Genomic DNA, 14,146 nt, shown 5'->3' with positions numbered 1-14,146 from the left:
TTGCTTGATGTCAATTAGAGCTCTCCATAAGTTGCTGTGCTAGAAAACAAAGCTTTGAAATGATTAAACCTTGGTCCCTGAGTCAAGGGATGAGAGGTGGCCCTAAATTATGTAGCCTCTGGCAAACTTGTCATGTATTATTCAGAAACCATTTGGATTTGGGGGCTGGCGAGAGAAAGTACAGAGGGGAAGACACTTGCCCAGCACGGGTTTTGATCCTAGCATCCCTAGATGGTCCCATAAGTACCTCCAGGAAAAATCCCTGAGCAGAGGAAGTAGCAACCCTGAGCACTGCTGGGGAGTGGTCTGAAAACAAACATATTGGATGACAGATTCCAGCCCCTAGTCAAAAATATAGATCCTGGAGAATCACAAGATTAAATCATCAAGAACCTTCCCCAGTGCTATCTAGAAGCAAGATTTCTTCACCCTTGTGAGCATCAGTTTGCTATTTTGAGGTGAATTCCTTCTTGTGGCAGAAGCTGGCCTAGGAGGGGTCAGATAATAATAATAAAAAAGAAAAGCTTCCCCACTGATCTCTCTCCACTAGGCAGCAAATGGAAAAAGTTTGGAGAACCCAAAAATGCTTCCCAAGAGTGCCCAGAGTCCCGGAGTTGAGATTCCACCCTTCAGCTGTGTTGATTTTGACTGAAATGGAATTGGTCAACTGTGTTCCTCTCTGCCTACTGGAGTCCACGATCAGATCCAGTTTCTCTCCTCCTGAGCCTGGTTCAGTCTTCTTTAATCCTTTTATTATAAACCAAACAGCAAGAGTCAGTGGGGAGAAACAAACACAGGATGAATCAGGTCAGCAAGAGGCCTTTTGGGCAAAGTTCACCTTCCTGACGTTCAAGTTATTAGGAAGGCTGCTGGGGGCTTAAGACCTTGCATGGGGAGATCCTGGATTGAGGCTCTCAAGCATCGCCAAAAATTGTTAATATTCTAATAATAAAGTCATCTGGGACCCATTGCTTATGCGGGGAAGAAAATTTGGGGTTGTTCAGCACAATTCAGCAACATCCTTTTATCTATTTTTGTTTGTTTTTTTTTTGGTGGGGTGAGGGGGTTGTAGCCTATGGAGCAGGGGGAATCATGCAGGTGGTGGGTGGAATCTGGGGCTCCGCTTGTGTTCCAGCCCTTTGAGCCATCTCTCTGACCAGGCAGTTATTTTGGGGGGGGGAACAGGGTAATAACTGAATCCCTCTAGTGTGAATTACTGCCCCCCCAAATAGTCCACTTGTATGATAGAATAGTAGGAGCTTCGGAGGCTTATGGAACTCGGCTCCCCTAGCCCCAAATTCACATTGGAAACAATCCCAACTGTTTTTTGTTTGTTTTTGTTGTCTTGAGTTGGATTTTTGCTGTAGGATCTCGAGCGGCAACTGGTTATGGCGGAAACCGAATTATGTCCACACCTACGGCCCGACCAGATGGTTACTCCTGCTCAAGTGCTCACTCGGGCCTTTTGGAAATGGCCAGAGATCGGAGCCAAGCTCGCTCGTCGCCCGGCAATTTGCCAGGCTCCCCCCTTGGGGTCCCTTCGCCCTGGAAACCTCGCAGGACAGCGACACCCTTCCTCTGCTCGGGTCCAATCGCTCCCCCCCTTGAAGCCTTTGAACCCCATAGGCACCACGCCTGGGGAGTCCAGCTGTGGCCACCCCGTCAACTCGGGGCTCCCCGTCACCCCAACTCTGCCGCCTCCCCGCCCCTGTCCTCTCGCCCCACTTCGCCACCATCTTCCAAGCAACTCCGCTCCGCTCTGGGGCAAGACTCGGGGAGCCTCCCCGCCGCCCCGGAACGGCCTCCCACACTGAGACGGGCCCCCACATCGGCCCCCCCCTTGCCAAGCGGCCGAGCCAGCTCCCCGCTCGGCCCCCCCACTCGAACCTCACGGGCCCTTTGGCCACGCCAGCTCTCGGCTCGGGCCTTGGCCGAGATCCGGGCTTGGCCCGCGGCCCCCCGGCTCGCGATCGCCACTCGGAACCCCACTTGGGACTGGCCGCCCCGGGGACCCCGCTCGACGACTCACTCACCCAGACTCAGGCCGAGCAGGAGGAGCACCCAGCCTGGAGCCCCGGCGAGGCGGAAGCCCTCCATGATCTCTCAAAGCGGCCGGAGGCGGCGGCGGCGGCGGCGACAGCTGCAAGAAGAGCCACGAGTCGGCAAAGGGTCAGTGGGGCGGCGACACGACGAACCAGCCGCGACCACGGGCAGGAAAAGTCCGGAATCGCCTTTTCAGAGCGGGTCATAAGACTAGGGGCGGGGCTCGTTCTTGATTCCAGCCAATCGGCGCTTTAGAAGGCGGCGAGAACTGTGACCTCACCCCGTGGGCGGGGCTGACCACATCCTGGCTCTTTGGTTCACCGTCTTCCTCGCCACTGAGAACCGCGCGGGCGGTCAGTTTTAAGGGCCCCCTGGCGGAGAGAAGTTTGGGGGAGGGCGTGGGGGCGGCGGTGGGGAAAGAAAAGGGATGTTCGTCGAAACTTGTCCCTTTCCGAGAGAATTGGACGGTTGGAGTGGAAACGGTTGCTAGGCAGCTCGGCTTTATGCACGGCCCAAAAAGAAAAAAAAAAAGTAGAAGAGCCAGAATTCGTTTCCCAGCATAGGTTGCCTCCTATGCTATTCACGGTGCTTAAACAGACATGGGGAGGGGGAGTTAGCATGTCTCGCTGACCGCGACAGCAGGATGTGGGCTTCAAGTTTACTAGTTACAACACCCTTTCTTTTCAGCAGTGTAAATTGAACTCAGAAAAAGGAACTTATGTTGTCTAAAGACCAAACAAAAAAGAGATAATAAAAGAGCAGGATATATATATATATATATATATATATATATATATATATATATATATATATGTATGTATGTATGTAGATAGGGGCTAGAGACATAGTAACTCGCCTACCTTGTAGGTGGCAGACCCAAGTTTAATCATCAGCACCAATATGGTCCCCAAGCTCTCCAAGATCACTCGAGCACAGAACCAAGACTAAGCCCTGAGCACTACCACCTATGTCCCCCCACCCAAATATGATCATCTCTATTCTTCCCACAGAGAGATCCCATGAACATCAATCCTTCCAGTTTTTCCTTTGCATCCACATACTTTCACTCGTTCATAAATTCATTGTAAAAAGTTCTATTTGGTAACAACCAATGAAAGCATGCAGTAAGACCAATGAATTTTTTTTTCAGATATTTTCTGAAACGTTTTGATCCTTTCCCAATCGCCACATACCAAAACTATAAAGTACGATTTAATAAAACCCCGACTCCTAAATACCGCCTGGCCAAAAAACAATCACCAGCGAAACACTTCACCAAACTTACAGATTTCAGTGTGCCCATTCATTCACCTGCAATTCTCAAACCCACGGCTGCTTTTACTCCCTGGACCCCCAGGTACTCTGCAGGAACTGAGGCCAGGGTCCACTGCTGCAGTTTCACAATCAGAAGACTTGAAGTCTGAGCTGCCCAGGACCCTATTAGATGATTCTCTAGGGGTTGTGCTATTTGTTCTAGCTCAGCAAGAAACTAAACTGTCCTCGGACCCCACTGGTATTCCAATGACAGGTCCAGCATCAGATAATGGGAACAGTCTGATTCCAAATCATGATGCTATGAAAATGGCAGAGTACACCACGCTCTGTGGTCCTTTCATCCACTTGCCAGCAGCCTATCATCCCACCTATCATAAGCCACGCACTCAGGTTATACTAATGAGGTCATTTTTGTCCCTGGATGGGGACACTTGGATTTGTCTGTTTCTGCTTTTCCCTTCTGTCTGGGTTCACTTTGTTTCAGGACCACCATCCCCATGCTCAGATCCTCCTCTTGGTGCTTTGCTGGGGTTGACTTTCATGGTGCTCAGGGACCATGCAGTACCAGTGATGTGATCTGGACCGCCTACATGCAAACCATGGTGGCTTCAGCCCATGGAATCAGTTCTCCAGCTGGCATTTGTTTCATTCTTATTTCTTTTTTTTTCTTCTTTTTTTTCTTTCTTTCTTTTGGTGTTGGGGACACACAGAGTGGTGCTCAGGGAATAATTCCTCCTGGCTCTGCTCTCAGGAATCACACCTTGCGGTGCCCAAGAGACCATCTAAGCTGTCAGGGAGCAAACCCAAGTCTGCCACAGGCAAGGCAAGCGCCCTATCTGCTCTATTGTGACTCTGATCGTGTTTTTACTTTCACTGACACTTTACCAACAGAGATCTCAAAATATCAGTAAGAAAGAGACCTGTTTGAAAGCAGTGGTTGCAAGACATGGTCCAGAGGGTTTTCTGTTGGAAACATCCTGTGGGAAGAAAAACATAATAGAAATCCAAATAATTCTGATTCCTCTAGCCAATGGATTACACACTGAGAAACAATGAACGATGGTCCAAAATCATATAGTCTAGGAGTCTATATACTCTGAGGTCACTGGATGCACTTTGGTGAAGGGGTGATATGAATCCCCCAAATTAAGTACAACCTATCTGTGTCACTTGACTTTCTTTTTTGTGGGTGGGGACACACCTGACAGTGTTCACGACTTCTTCCTGGCTGTGTACTCAGATCACTCCTGCCAAGGCCTGAGAGATCCTCTAAGCTATTAGAGATGGAACCCACATAAGCTATGCGCAAGGCAAGTTCCCTACCTGCAGTACTATTGTTCCCACTTCAGTGTGACTTGATTTTCTGGTTTTTGTTTGTTTGTTTTGTTTTAGGGCCACACCTGGTGACACTCAGGGGTTGCTCCTGGCTATGAACTCAGAAACCACTCCTGGCTCCGGGGACCAGATGGGATGCAGGGAATCAAACACAGGTCCATCTTGGGCAGTCGCATGCAAGGTAAACACTCTATCACTGTGCTATCACTCTGGCCCCAGTGTGACTTAGTTTTATGACCCCACTGGTATAGAATGGGACCTGAGCATTGTATTTTTCTCAAAAAAACTTCCCAAAGCATCAGGACTAGGTCAGAGATGGTTTGGGGTTTTTTGGGGAAAGGGATGGGAAGGGGATTCAAATAGCACTGATGCCTAGGGGAAGGATGTTACTCCTGGGCCTGTGCTCAGAGGTTAATGTCAAAGTACTGGGGCTCATGTGACTCAAACCTGAAGCTCCAGCATGCAAGGCATTACTTGACCCTTTTAGCTATACCACAATCCTAGGATAATCTCTGGGATTTCCAGCAGGGTACTGACATTTTTGTTTGTTTGGGGGCCACATCCGGTGATGCTCAGGGATGAAACCCAGCGCTGCACTCAGGAATTACTCCTGCCAAGTCTCTGGGGACCCTATGGGATGCTGAGATAGAACCTAAAATAGCTGAGTGTAAGGCAAATGCCTACCTACTGAGCTATCATCTGGCCCTTAGTAATTTTTTTCTTAAAACGAGTGAGTGGGGTGGGGATAGACTAAATAAATGTTGTCCTTCTGCTCTATCCTTTTTATGGATAATGCTTCCAAGCTGTCATATGGCACATATGATCATGACTCAAGCCTATAGAGAGATTACCAAGAACTGGGGCCACATTGGAGGTGTGAGGGGTTACTCCTGGCATTCTATTTAGGAAATACTCCTGGAAGTTTGGGGGAACCATATCGGATGGCAGGAACAAAACTAGCTCAGATTGGCTGAGTGTACTTTTCTATCACGCTGACCTTTGAGAAGGCCAACTCTTGTATGAAAACAATGGATGAGTAGAGATATCATTTCCAGGTACTTCTTTACCCTTGCTCTTTGATTTTTCAACAGCTTCCTTCCTGTCCCCACCCTACCACCACTCAGAATAAAAGATCTGATCAAAATTGCTAAAAGGAACAGGCCATCAATTTTAAGTCTGCCTGACAAACACTACAAAGAAATAATAAAACACAAATTATTGGGTATTAAAATTAGCACAGCAGGGACAGCGCTCACTTTGCACACAGCTTATATTTGCTTCACTCCTGACAAGGCATTAGGTCCCCAAACACTGCCAGCCATAATTGCTGAGCACAGAGCCAGCTATAAGCCCTAAACACTGCCACCTATGGCCCCACCTACTAAAAATTTTGCAGGGTTGAAGAGAGTACAATTGGCAGAGCACGCCTCTTGCATGTACGTGCCCTGGATTCAATTCTCTGCACACTATATGGTCCCCCAAAGCCTTCTAGGAGTGATCCCAGAGCACAGAGCCCAGAGTAAGTCCTAAGCACAGTCAAGTGTAGCACCCCCCAAAGAATATACAAATTTCTGTGGCCCACTTTCAAGTTGCAGCAGGTCTCTCAGGTGGAGCATGCAAATCTATGTTTCTAGCAACCTGCCCTCAGGTTCTGATGCTTCTGTTCTGTTTGTTTGTTTTGGGCCACATCCAGTTCTACTTTGGAGTTAGTTTTGTCTCTGCACTTAAGAATATTTTTAATAGTCCTATATTTTAAATATCCCCAGGAAAGAAACAAACTGTCTTATATTTGTATGTATTTAATTGATTTTTTCTTTGATTTTGGGCACACACCTAGGGGTGCTCAGGGATCACTCCCAGAGGTGTTCAGGAGAACATATTCTGCCAAGGATGGAACCCAGGTCTCCTGCATGCAAAACATTCACTTCAGCCTTTTGAACCATCTCCATAGAGTGAAAAATACAAATATTCTAAGCTCCTCCATCTCTTAAAATGCCTAGATTTATTCAGAGCACAATGTGTGCTTAAAATCAGAATTGGAGCTGAAGAGATACCACAGGAGGTTAAGTGCTTATCTTACATGCAACCAACTCCGGTTAGAATTCCAGCACTACAGAATGTGACCCAGTTACTGCCAGGAGAGATCCATGAACCAGAAGTGTTTTCCATTCATTTTGCTTATTTAGATAGTTATTGTTTGGGTGCTCAGGGGCTACTCCCAGCTCAGTGCTGAGAGCTGCTTCCCAGTATCTCCACAGATGTTACTTCATTCCCTAGCAATGGCCAGAGATGTAAGGCCCTTCTTACTTGTTCAAAACTTAATTGAGAAAGGCACTATTTATTTTCTATTTTTCCTATTTTTTTCACTTATTTGTTTTGTGGGGTTTGGAGTTACAGCTCAGAGGTTGTTTGCTCCTGGTTCTGCACTCAGAAATTACTCTTCGCTGATTCGGGGGGTGGGGGGGCATATGGGTTACTGGGGGACTGAACCTGAGTCTGCTATGTGCAAGGAAAATGCCCTCTCTCCTTACTATCACTCTGGCCTGTATCTTTCCTATTTTAAGTTAATTTTATATAAATAGGTGTCCAAGCGAAAAATACTTGAAAAATACTATGCAGCACAAATAAAATGCAAATATCTGTGGTCCTATATCTAGAAAACATCTTCTCTTTTTTCTCCTTCAACAAAAGGTCCTTTTTCAAGTGAAATACTTTTCTTTTTATATATACATATTTTTTATTTACACACCTTGATTACATACATGATTGTGTTTGGGTTTCAGTCATGTAAAGAACACCACCCATCACCAGTGCAACATTCCCATCAACAATGTCCCAAATCTCCATCCTCCCCACCCAAAATCTGCCTGTACTCTAGACAGGCTTTCTATTTCCCTCAAACATTCTCATTATTAGGACAGTTCACAATGTAGTTATTTCTCTAACTAAACTCATACCTGTTTCTGGTGAGCTTCATGAGGTGAGCTGGAAATTCCAGCCCTTCTCTCTTTTGTGTCTGAAAATTATTATTGCAAGAATGTCTTTCATTTTTTTTAAAACCCATAGATGAGTAAGACCATTCTGTGTCTTTCTCTCTTTCTCTGACTTATTTCACTAAACATAATAGAGTCCATGTACAACCATGTATAGGAAAATTTCATGACTTCATCTCTCCTGACAGCTACATAATATTCCATTGTGTATATGTACCACAGTTTCTTTAGCCATTCATCTACTAAAGGGTATCTTGGTTGTTTCTAGAGTCTTGCTATGGTAAATAGTGCTGCAATGAATATAGGTGTAAGAAAGGGATTTTTGTATTGTATTTTTGTGTTCCTAGGGTATATCCTAGGAGTGGTATAGCTGGGTCGTATGAGAGCTCGATTTCCAGTTTTTGGAGGAATCTCCATATCACTTTCCAGAAAGGTTGAACTAGATGACATTCCCACCAGCAGTGGATAAGAGTTCCTTTCTCTCCACATCCCAGCCAACACAGCTTGTTCTCATTCTTTGTGATGTGTGCCAATCTCTGTAGTGTGAGGTGGTACCTCATAGTTGTTTTGATTTGCATCTCCCTGATGATTAGTGATGTGGAGCATTTTTTCATGTGTCTTTTGGCCATTTGTATTTCTTCTTTGTCAAAGTGTCTGTCCATTTCTTCTCCCCATTTTTTGATGGGATTAGATTTTTTTTCTTGTAAAATTCTGTCAGTGCCTTGTATATTTTGGAGATTAACCCCTTATCTGATGGGTATTGGGTGAATAGTTTCTCCCACTCAGTGGGGGGCTTTTGTATCCTGGGTGCTATTTCCTTTGAGGTGCAGAAGCTTTCTCAACTTAATATATTCCCATCTGTTAATCTCAGCTTTCACTTGCTTGGAGAGTGCAGTTTCCTCCTTGAAGATGCCTGTAGTCTCAATGTCCTGGAGTGTTTTGCCTATGTGTTGTTCTATATATCTTATGGTTTCAGGTCTGATATCAAAGTCTTTAATCCATTTGGATTTTACCTTAGTACATGATGTTAACTGGGGGTCTAAGTTCAATTTTTTGCAAGTGGCTAGCCAGTTGTGCCAACACCACTTGTTGAAGAGGCTTTCTTTGCTCCATTTAGGATTTCTTGCTCCTTTATCAAAATTAGGTGATTTTATATCTGGGGAACATTCTCTGAGTATTCAAGCCTATTCCACTGATCTGAGGGCCTGTCCTTATTCCAATACCATGCTGTTTTGATAACTATTGCTTTGTAGTAAAGTTTAAAGTTGGGGAAAGTAATTCCTCCCATATTATTTTTCCCAATGATTGCTTTAGCTATTCTAGGGTGTTTATTGTTCCAAATGAATTTCAAAAGTGCCTGATCCACTTCTTTGAAGAATGTCATGGATATCTTTAGAGGGATCGCATTAAATCTGTACAATGCTTTGGGGAGTATTGCCATTTTAATTATGTTAATCATGCCAATCCACGAGCAGGGTATGTGTTTCCATTTCCACATACCCTCTCTTATTTCTTGGAGCAGAGTTTTATAGTTTTCTTTGTATAGGTTCTTCACATTTTTAGTCAAGTTGACCAAGATATTTGAGTTTGTGTGGCACTATTGTGAATGGGGTTGTTTTCTTTTTTTTTTTTTTTTTTTTGGTTTTTGGGCCACACCCTGTGACGCTCAGGGGTTACTCCTGGCTATGCGCTCAGAAGTTGCTCCTGGCTTCTTGGGGGACCATATGGGATGCCGGGGGATCGAACCGCGGTCCGTCCTAGGCTAGCGCAGGCAAGGCAGGCACCTTACCTCCAGCGCCACCGCCTGGCCCCGGGGTTGTTTTCTTAATGTCCATTTCTTTCTTATTACTATTGGTGTATAGAAAGGTCATTGATTTTTGTGTGTCAATTTTGTAGCCTTACAATATGAGTCTATTGTTTCTAGAAGCTTTTTGGTAGAGTATTTAGGGCTTTCTAAGTAGAGTATCATGTTATCTGCAAACAGGGAGAGCTTGACTTTTTTCTTTCCTATCTGGATGCCCTTGATATCTTTTTCTTGCCTGATCGCTATAGCAAGTAATTCCAGTGCTATGTTGAATAGGAGTGGTGAGAGAGGGCAGCCTTCTCTTGTGCCAGAATTTAGAGGGAAGGCTTTTAGTTTTTGTCCATTGAGGATAATATTTGCCACTGGCTTGTGGTAGATGGCCTTAACTATATTGAGAAAGGTTCCTTTCATTTCCATCTTGCTGAGAGTTTTGATCAAGAAAGGGTGTTGGACCTTATCTAATGCTTTCTCTGCATCTATTGATATGGTCATGTGATTTTTATTTTTCTTGTTGTTGATGTTGTGTATTATGTTGATAGATTTACAGATGTTAAACCATCCTTGCATTCCTGGATTAAACCTACTTGATTGTAGTGGATGATCTTCTTAATGAGACATTGAATCCTATTTGCCAGGATTTTCTTGAGGATCTTTGCATCTGTGTTCATCAGCGATATTGGTCTCTGTCTGGTTTAGTTATCAAGGTGATGTTGGCTTCATAAAAGCTATTTGGAAGTGTTCCTGTTTTTTTTTTTTTGATTTCATGAAAGAGTCTTGCCAGTATTGGTAGTAGTTCCTCTTGAAAGGTTTGAAAGAATTCATTAGTGAATCCATCTGGGCCTGGGCTTTTGTTTTTGGGCAGACATTTTATTACTGTCTTAATTTCCTCAATAGTGATGGGGGTATTTAGATATGCTACATCCTCTTCATTCAACCGTGGAAGATTATGAGTCCAAGAATATATCCAGGGCCCGGAGAGATAGCACAGCGGCATTTGCCTTGTAAGCAGCCGATCCAGGACCAAAGGTGGTTGGTTCGAATCCCGGTGTCCCATATGGTCCCCCGTGCCTGCCAGGAGCTATTTCTGAGCAGACAGCCAGGAATAACCCCTGAGCAACTCCAGGTGTGGCCCAAAAACCAAAAAAAAAAAAAAAGAATATATCCATTTCTTGCAGGTTGTCATTTTTAGTGGCATAGAGTTTCTCAAAGTAGTTTCCGATTACCCTTTGAATCTCTGCCATATCAGTAGTGATCTCTCCATTTTCATTCTTTTTTTATTTTTCTCTTTATTTGAATATCTTGATTACATAAATGATTGTGATAAGGTTTCAGTCATATAAAGAACACCCCTCTTCACCAGTGCAACATTCCCGCCACCAATGTCCCAAATCTCCCTCCATCCCACCTCACCCCCACCTGTACTCCAGACAGGCTTTCCAGTTCCCTCATTCATTCACTTGATTATGGTAGTTCTCAGTGTAGTTATTTCTATAACTGTGCTCACCACTCTTTGTGGTGAGCTTCATGGAGTGAGCTGGTGTTCCAGCCCTCCTCTCATTGTCTCTGAGGATTGTTACAAAAATGACTTTTATTTTTCTTAAAACCCATAGATGAATGAGACTATTCTGCATCTCTCTCTCCCTCTGACTTATTTCACTGAGCATGATAGATTCCATGTACATCCATGTATAGGAAAATTTCATGATTTCATCTCTCCTGACGGCTGCATAATATTCCATTGTGTATATGTACCACAGTTTCTTTAGCCATTCGTCTGTTGAAGGGCATCTTGGTTGTTTCCAGAGCCTGGCTATTGTGAATAGTGCTGCAATAAATATAGGTGTGAGGAAGGGGTTTTTGTATATTATTCTTGTTTACCTCTCAGTACCGCTTTTGCTGTGTCCCATAGGTTCTAATAGTTTGTGTCTTTATTGTCATTTGTTTCCAGGAAGGTTTTGATTTCCTCTTTGATTTTATCTTGGACCCACTGGTTATTCAGTATGAGGCTGTTTAAATTCCAGGTATTAAAGTTTTTCTTCTGTGTCCCTTTTTAGTTCACTTATAATTTTCAGGGCCTTGTGGTCAGTGAAGGAAGCCTGCAAAATTTCTATCCTCTTGATATTATGGAGATATGTTTTATGTGCTAGCATGTAGTCTATCCTGAAGAATGTCCCATGTACATTAGAGAAGAATGTGTATCCAGGTTTCTGGGGGTGGAGTGTCCTATATATATATATATATATATATATATATATATATACTAGGCCTCTTTCTTCCATTTTTCTTTTCAGGTCTAGTATATTCTTGTTGGGTTTAAGTCTGGTTAACCTATCAAGTGTTGACAGTGCCATGTTGAGGGCTCCCACAATTATTGTGTTGTTATTGATATTATTTTTCAGATTTGTCAACAATTGTATTAAATATTTTGCTGGCCCCTCATTCGGTGCATATATGTTTAGGAGAGTGATTTTTTCCTGCTGTACATATCCCTTGATTAATACAAAATGTCCATCTTTGTCCCTTACAACTTTCCTGAATATAAAATTTGCATCATCTGATATTAGTATGGGCACTCCAGCTTTTGTATGGGTGTTGTTTGCTTGGATGATTTTCCCCCAGCCTTTTATTTTGAGTCTATGTTTGTTCTGACTATTCAGGTGCATTTCTTGTAGCAGCAGAAGGTTGGATTGAGTTTTTTGATCCATTTGGCTACTCTGTGTCTCTTAACTGGTGCATTTAGTGACTAAATGGACTAAATTTTAGTCCATTGACATTGAGAGAAAGAATTGTCCTGGGATTTAGTGCCATCTTCATATCGAAGTTTGGTGTGTCTGTTGGTCAGTCTTGTCTTAAAGTAGGTCTTTAAGTTTTTTTTTTTAAGACTGGTTTTGAGTTTGTAAAGTTTCTGAGCTGTTGTTTGTCTGTGAAACCATGTATTTTTCCTCAAACCTGAAAGTGAGTTTTGCTGGGTACAGTATTCTAGGTGAAGCATTCATTTCATTGAGTTTTATCACTATGTCCCACCACTGCCTCTGGCCTTGAGTGTTTCTGGTGACAGGTCTGCAGTAAATCTCAAGGATGTTTCCTTGAATATAATTTCTCTTTTTGATCTTGCTGCTTTCAGAATTCTGCCTCTATCTGTGAGATTCGTCATTGTGACTAGGGTGTGTCTTGGGGTGTTTTTTTCTGGGGTCTCTTTTAGTTGGTACACTTCGCGCTTGTAGGATTTGGTCGCATGTATTCTTTAGCTCTGGTAGTTTCTCTCTCTCTTTTTTTTTTTTGGTTTTTGGGCCACACCCTGTGATGCTCAGGGGTTACTCCTGGCTATGCGCTCAGAAGTTGCTCCTGGCTTCTTGGGGGACCATATGGGATGCCGGGGGATCGAACCGCGGTCCGTCCTAGGCTAGCGCAGGCAAGGCAGGCACCTTACCTTCAGCGCCACCGCCCGGCCCCTGGTAGTTTCTCTTTAATGATGTTCTTGACCGTTGATTCTTCCTGAAGATTTTCTTACTGGGTCTCTGGGACTCCAATGATTCTTAAGTTGTTTCTGTTGAGCTTATCATAGACTTCTATTTTCATCTGTTCCCATTCTTTGAGTAACTTTTCCATTGTTTAATAATTTGCTTTAAGGCTTTTTTCCCATCTCTTCTGCTGTATGGAGTTGTTATTCATCTCATCTTCCAGTGTACTAATTCTATCCTCAGCTGCTGTTAACCTGTGGGAATGCTCATCCATTTTTTTCTTCAATTCATCTATTGAGTTTTTCAGACCTGTTATTTGACCTGAAATTTCAGTTTGGAGTTTTCTCATTTCTATCTTCATATTCTCTTGATTCTTATTAGTGTTCTCTTCTATACTTTCCTTGAGTTCTGTGAACATCTTCCATATTTCGACTCTAAACTCCTTATCTGAGAGAATGACTAGTTGGTTGGCCATGTTCCGGTCATCAGAGTTACCATCTTCATTCTCTATGTCTGGTGCTGGCCTGCGTTGTTTCCCTATTGTCACACTTGTATTGTGGGTTTTTCTACTTGTTGTGGTTGTATTTATTGGCTAAATGATGTGCACGGCCGAATAGCGAAGCGGAGTGGAGCGGCCTTGCTCCTCTGGCTCCTCCCTTTCTGGACGGATGTATCAACTCACCTCCAGGGAAGGCTAGCTGTCTGCAGATGAAGTCACACACAGGATGAAATCAGGCTGAGAATGCAGCACAACACAGGAGACAGTCAGAGATAGGTGCTGGCATCAGAGTTCAGCAGAGTTCAGCAGATCCCCCTTTCTTTCAAGTGATATATTTTTCGACAGAGAAAATGTCTTTATAACTATGAAAGACTGAATTGGGGGGTTCTCCCCAATACACCAGACTTCTCTCATCAGTGCATTTATAACCTCATAAGCATCTGTTGATTGGCTCAGACCCAATTGAAGCCCACAATCTTCTATTGGCCAATAATATGGTCCATGGTTTTCACCAATTTAGCTCACAGTAACTGCTCAGTAAACACTCTATGAATTAATGAATGAGAGAATATGAATAACTTTTGGTTTTTAGAGACTCCATGACTTATGGGCTGAGCTGATGGAATAGTCACCATAGCAGAATTATCACCTTTTTCTCACTGTGTTCCATCAGGAAGAGTGGCCAGGGATTTATATACACATAGATATGCTTTTTTCCCCACTAGCCAGGTCTCAC

General features: G+C 43.7%; 1 protein-coding gene across 3 annotated transcripts in view; it reads right to left on the bottom strand.

The window, feature by feature from the left end:
• Positions 1-2,227, bottom strand: part of LAMP2 (lysosomal associated membrane protein 2) — a 54,193-nt gene extending 51,966 nt beyond the window's left edge. For all 3 annotated transcript variants that reach the window (XM_049767590.1, XM_049767592.1, XM_049767591.1), the window contains exon 1: positions 2,034-2,227. In XM_049767590.1, the coding sequence (XP_049623547.1) occupies positions 2,034-2,097 (64 nt within the window). In that variant the 5' untranslated portion in view covers positions 2,098-2,227. The remainder of the gene's footprint in view (positions 1-2,033) is intronic.
• Between the last annotated feature and the right edge of the window lie 11,919 nt (positions 2,228-14,146).

This window comes from Suncus etruscus, chromosome X, assembly GCF_024139225.1.
Source record: "Suncus etruscus isolate mSunEtr1 chromosome X, mSunEtr1.pri.cur, whole genome shotgun sequence".
NCBI classification, from domain to species: domain Eukaryota; kingdom Metazoa; phylum Chordata; class Mammalia; order Eulipotyphla; family Soricidae; genus Suncus; species Suncus etruscus.
The sequence above is the reverse complement of the archived record's forward strand: the minus strand, read 5'-3'. Positions and strand labels throughout refer to the sequence as shown.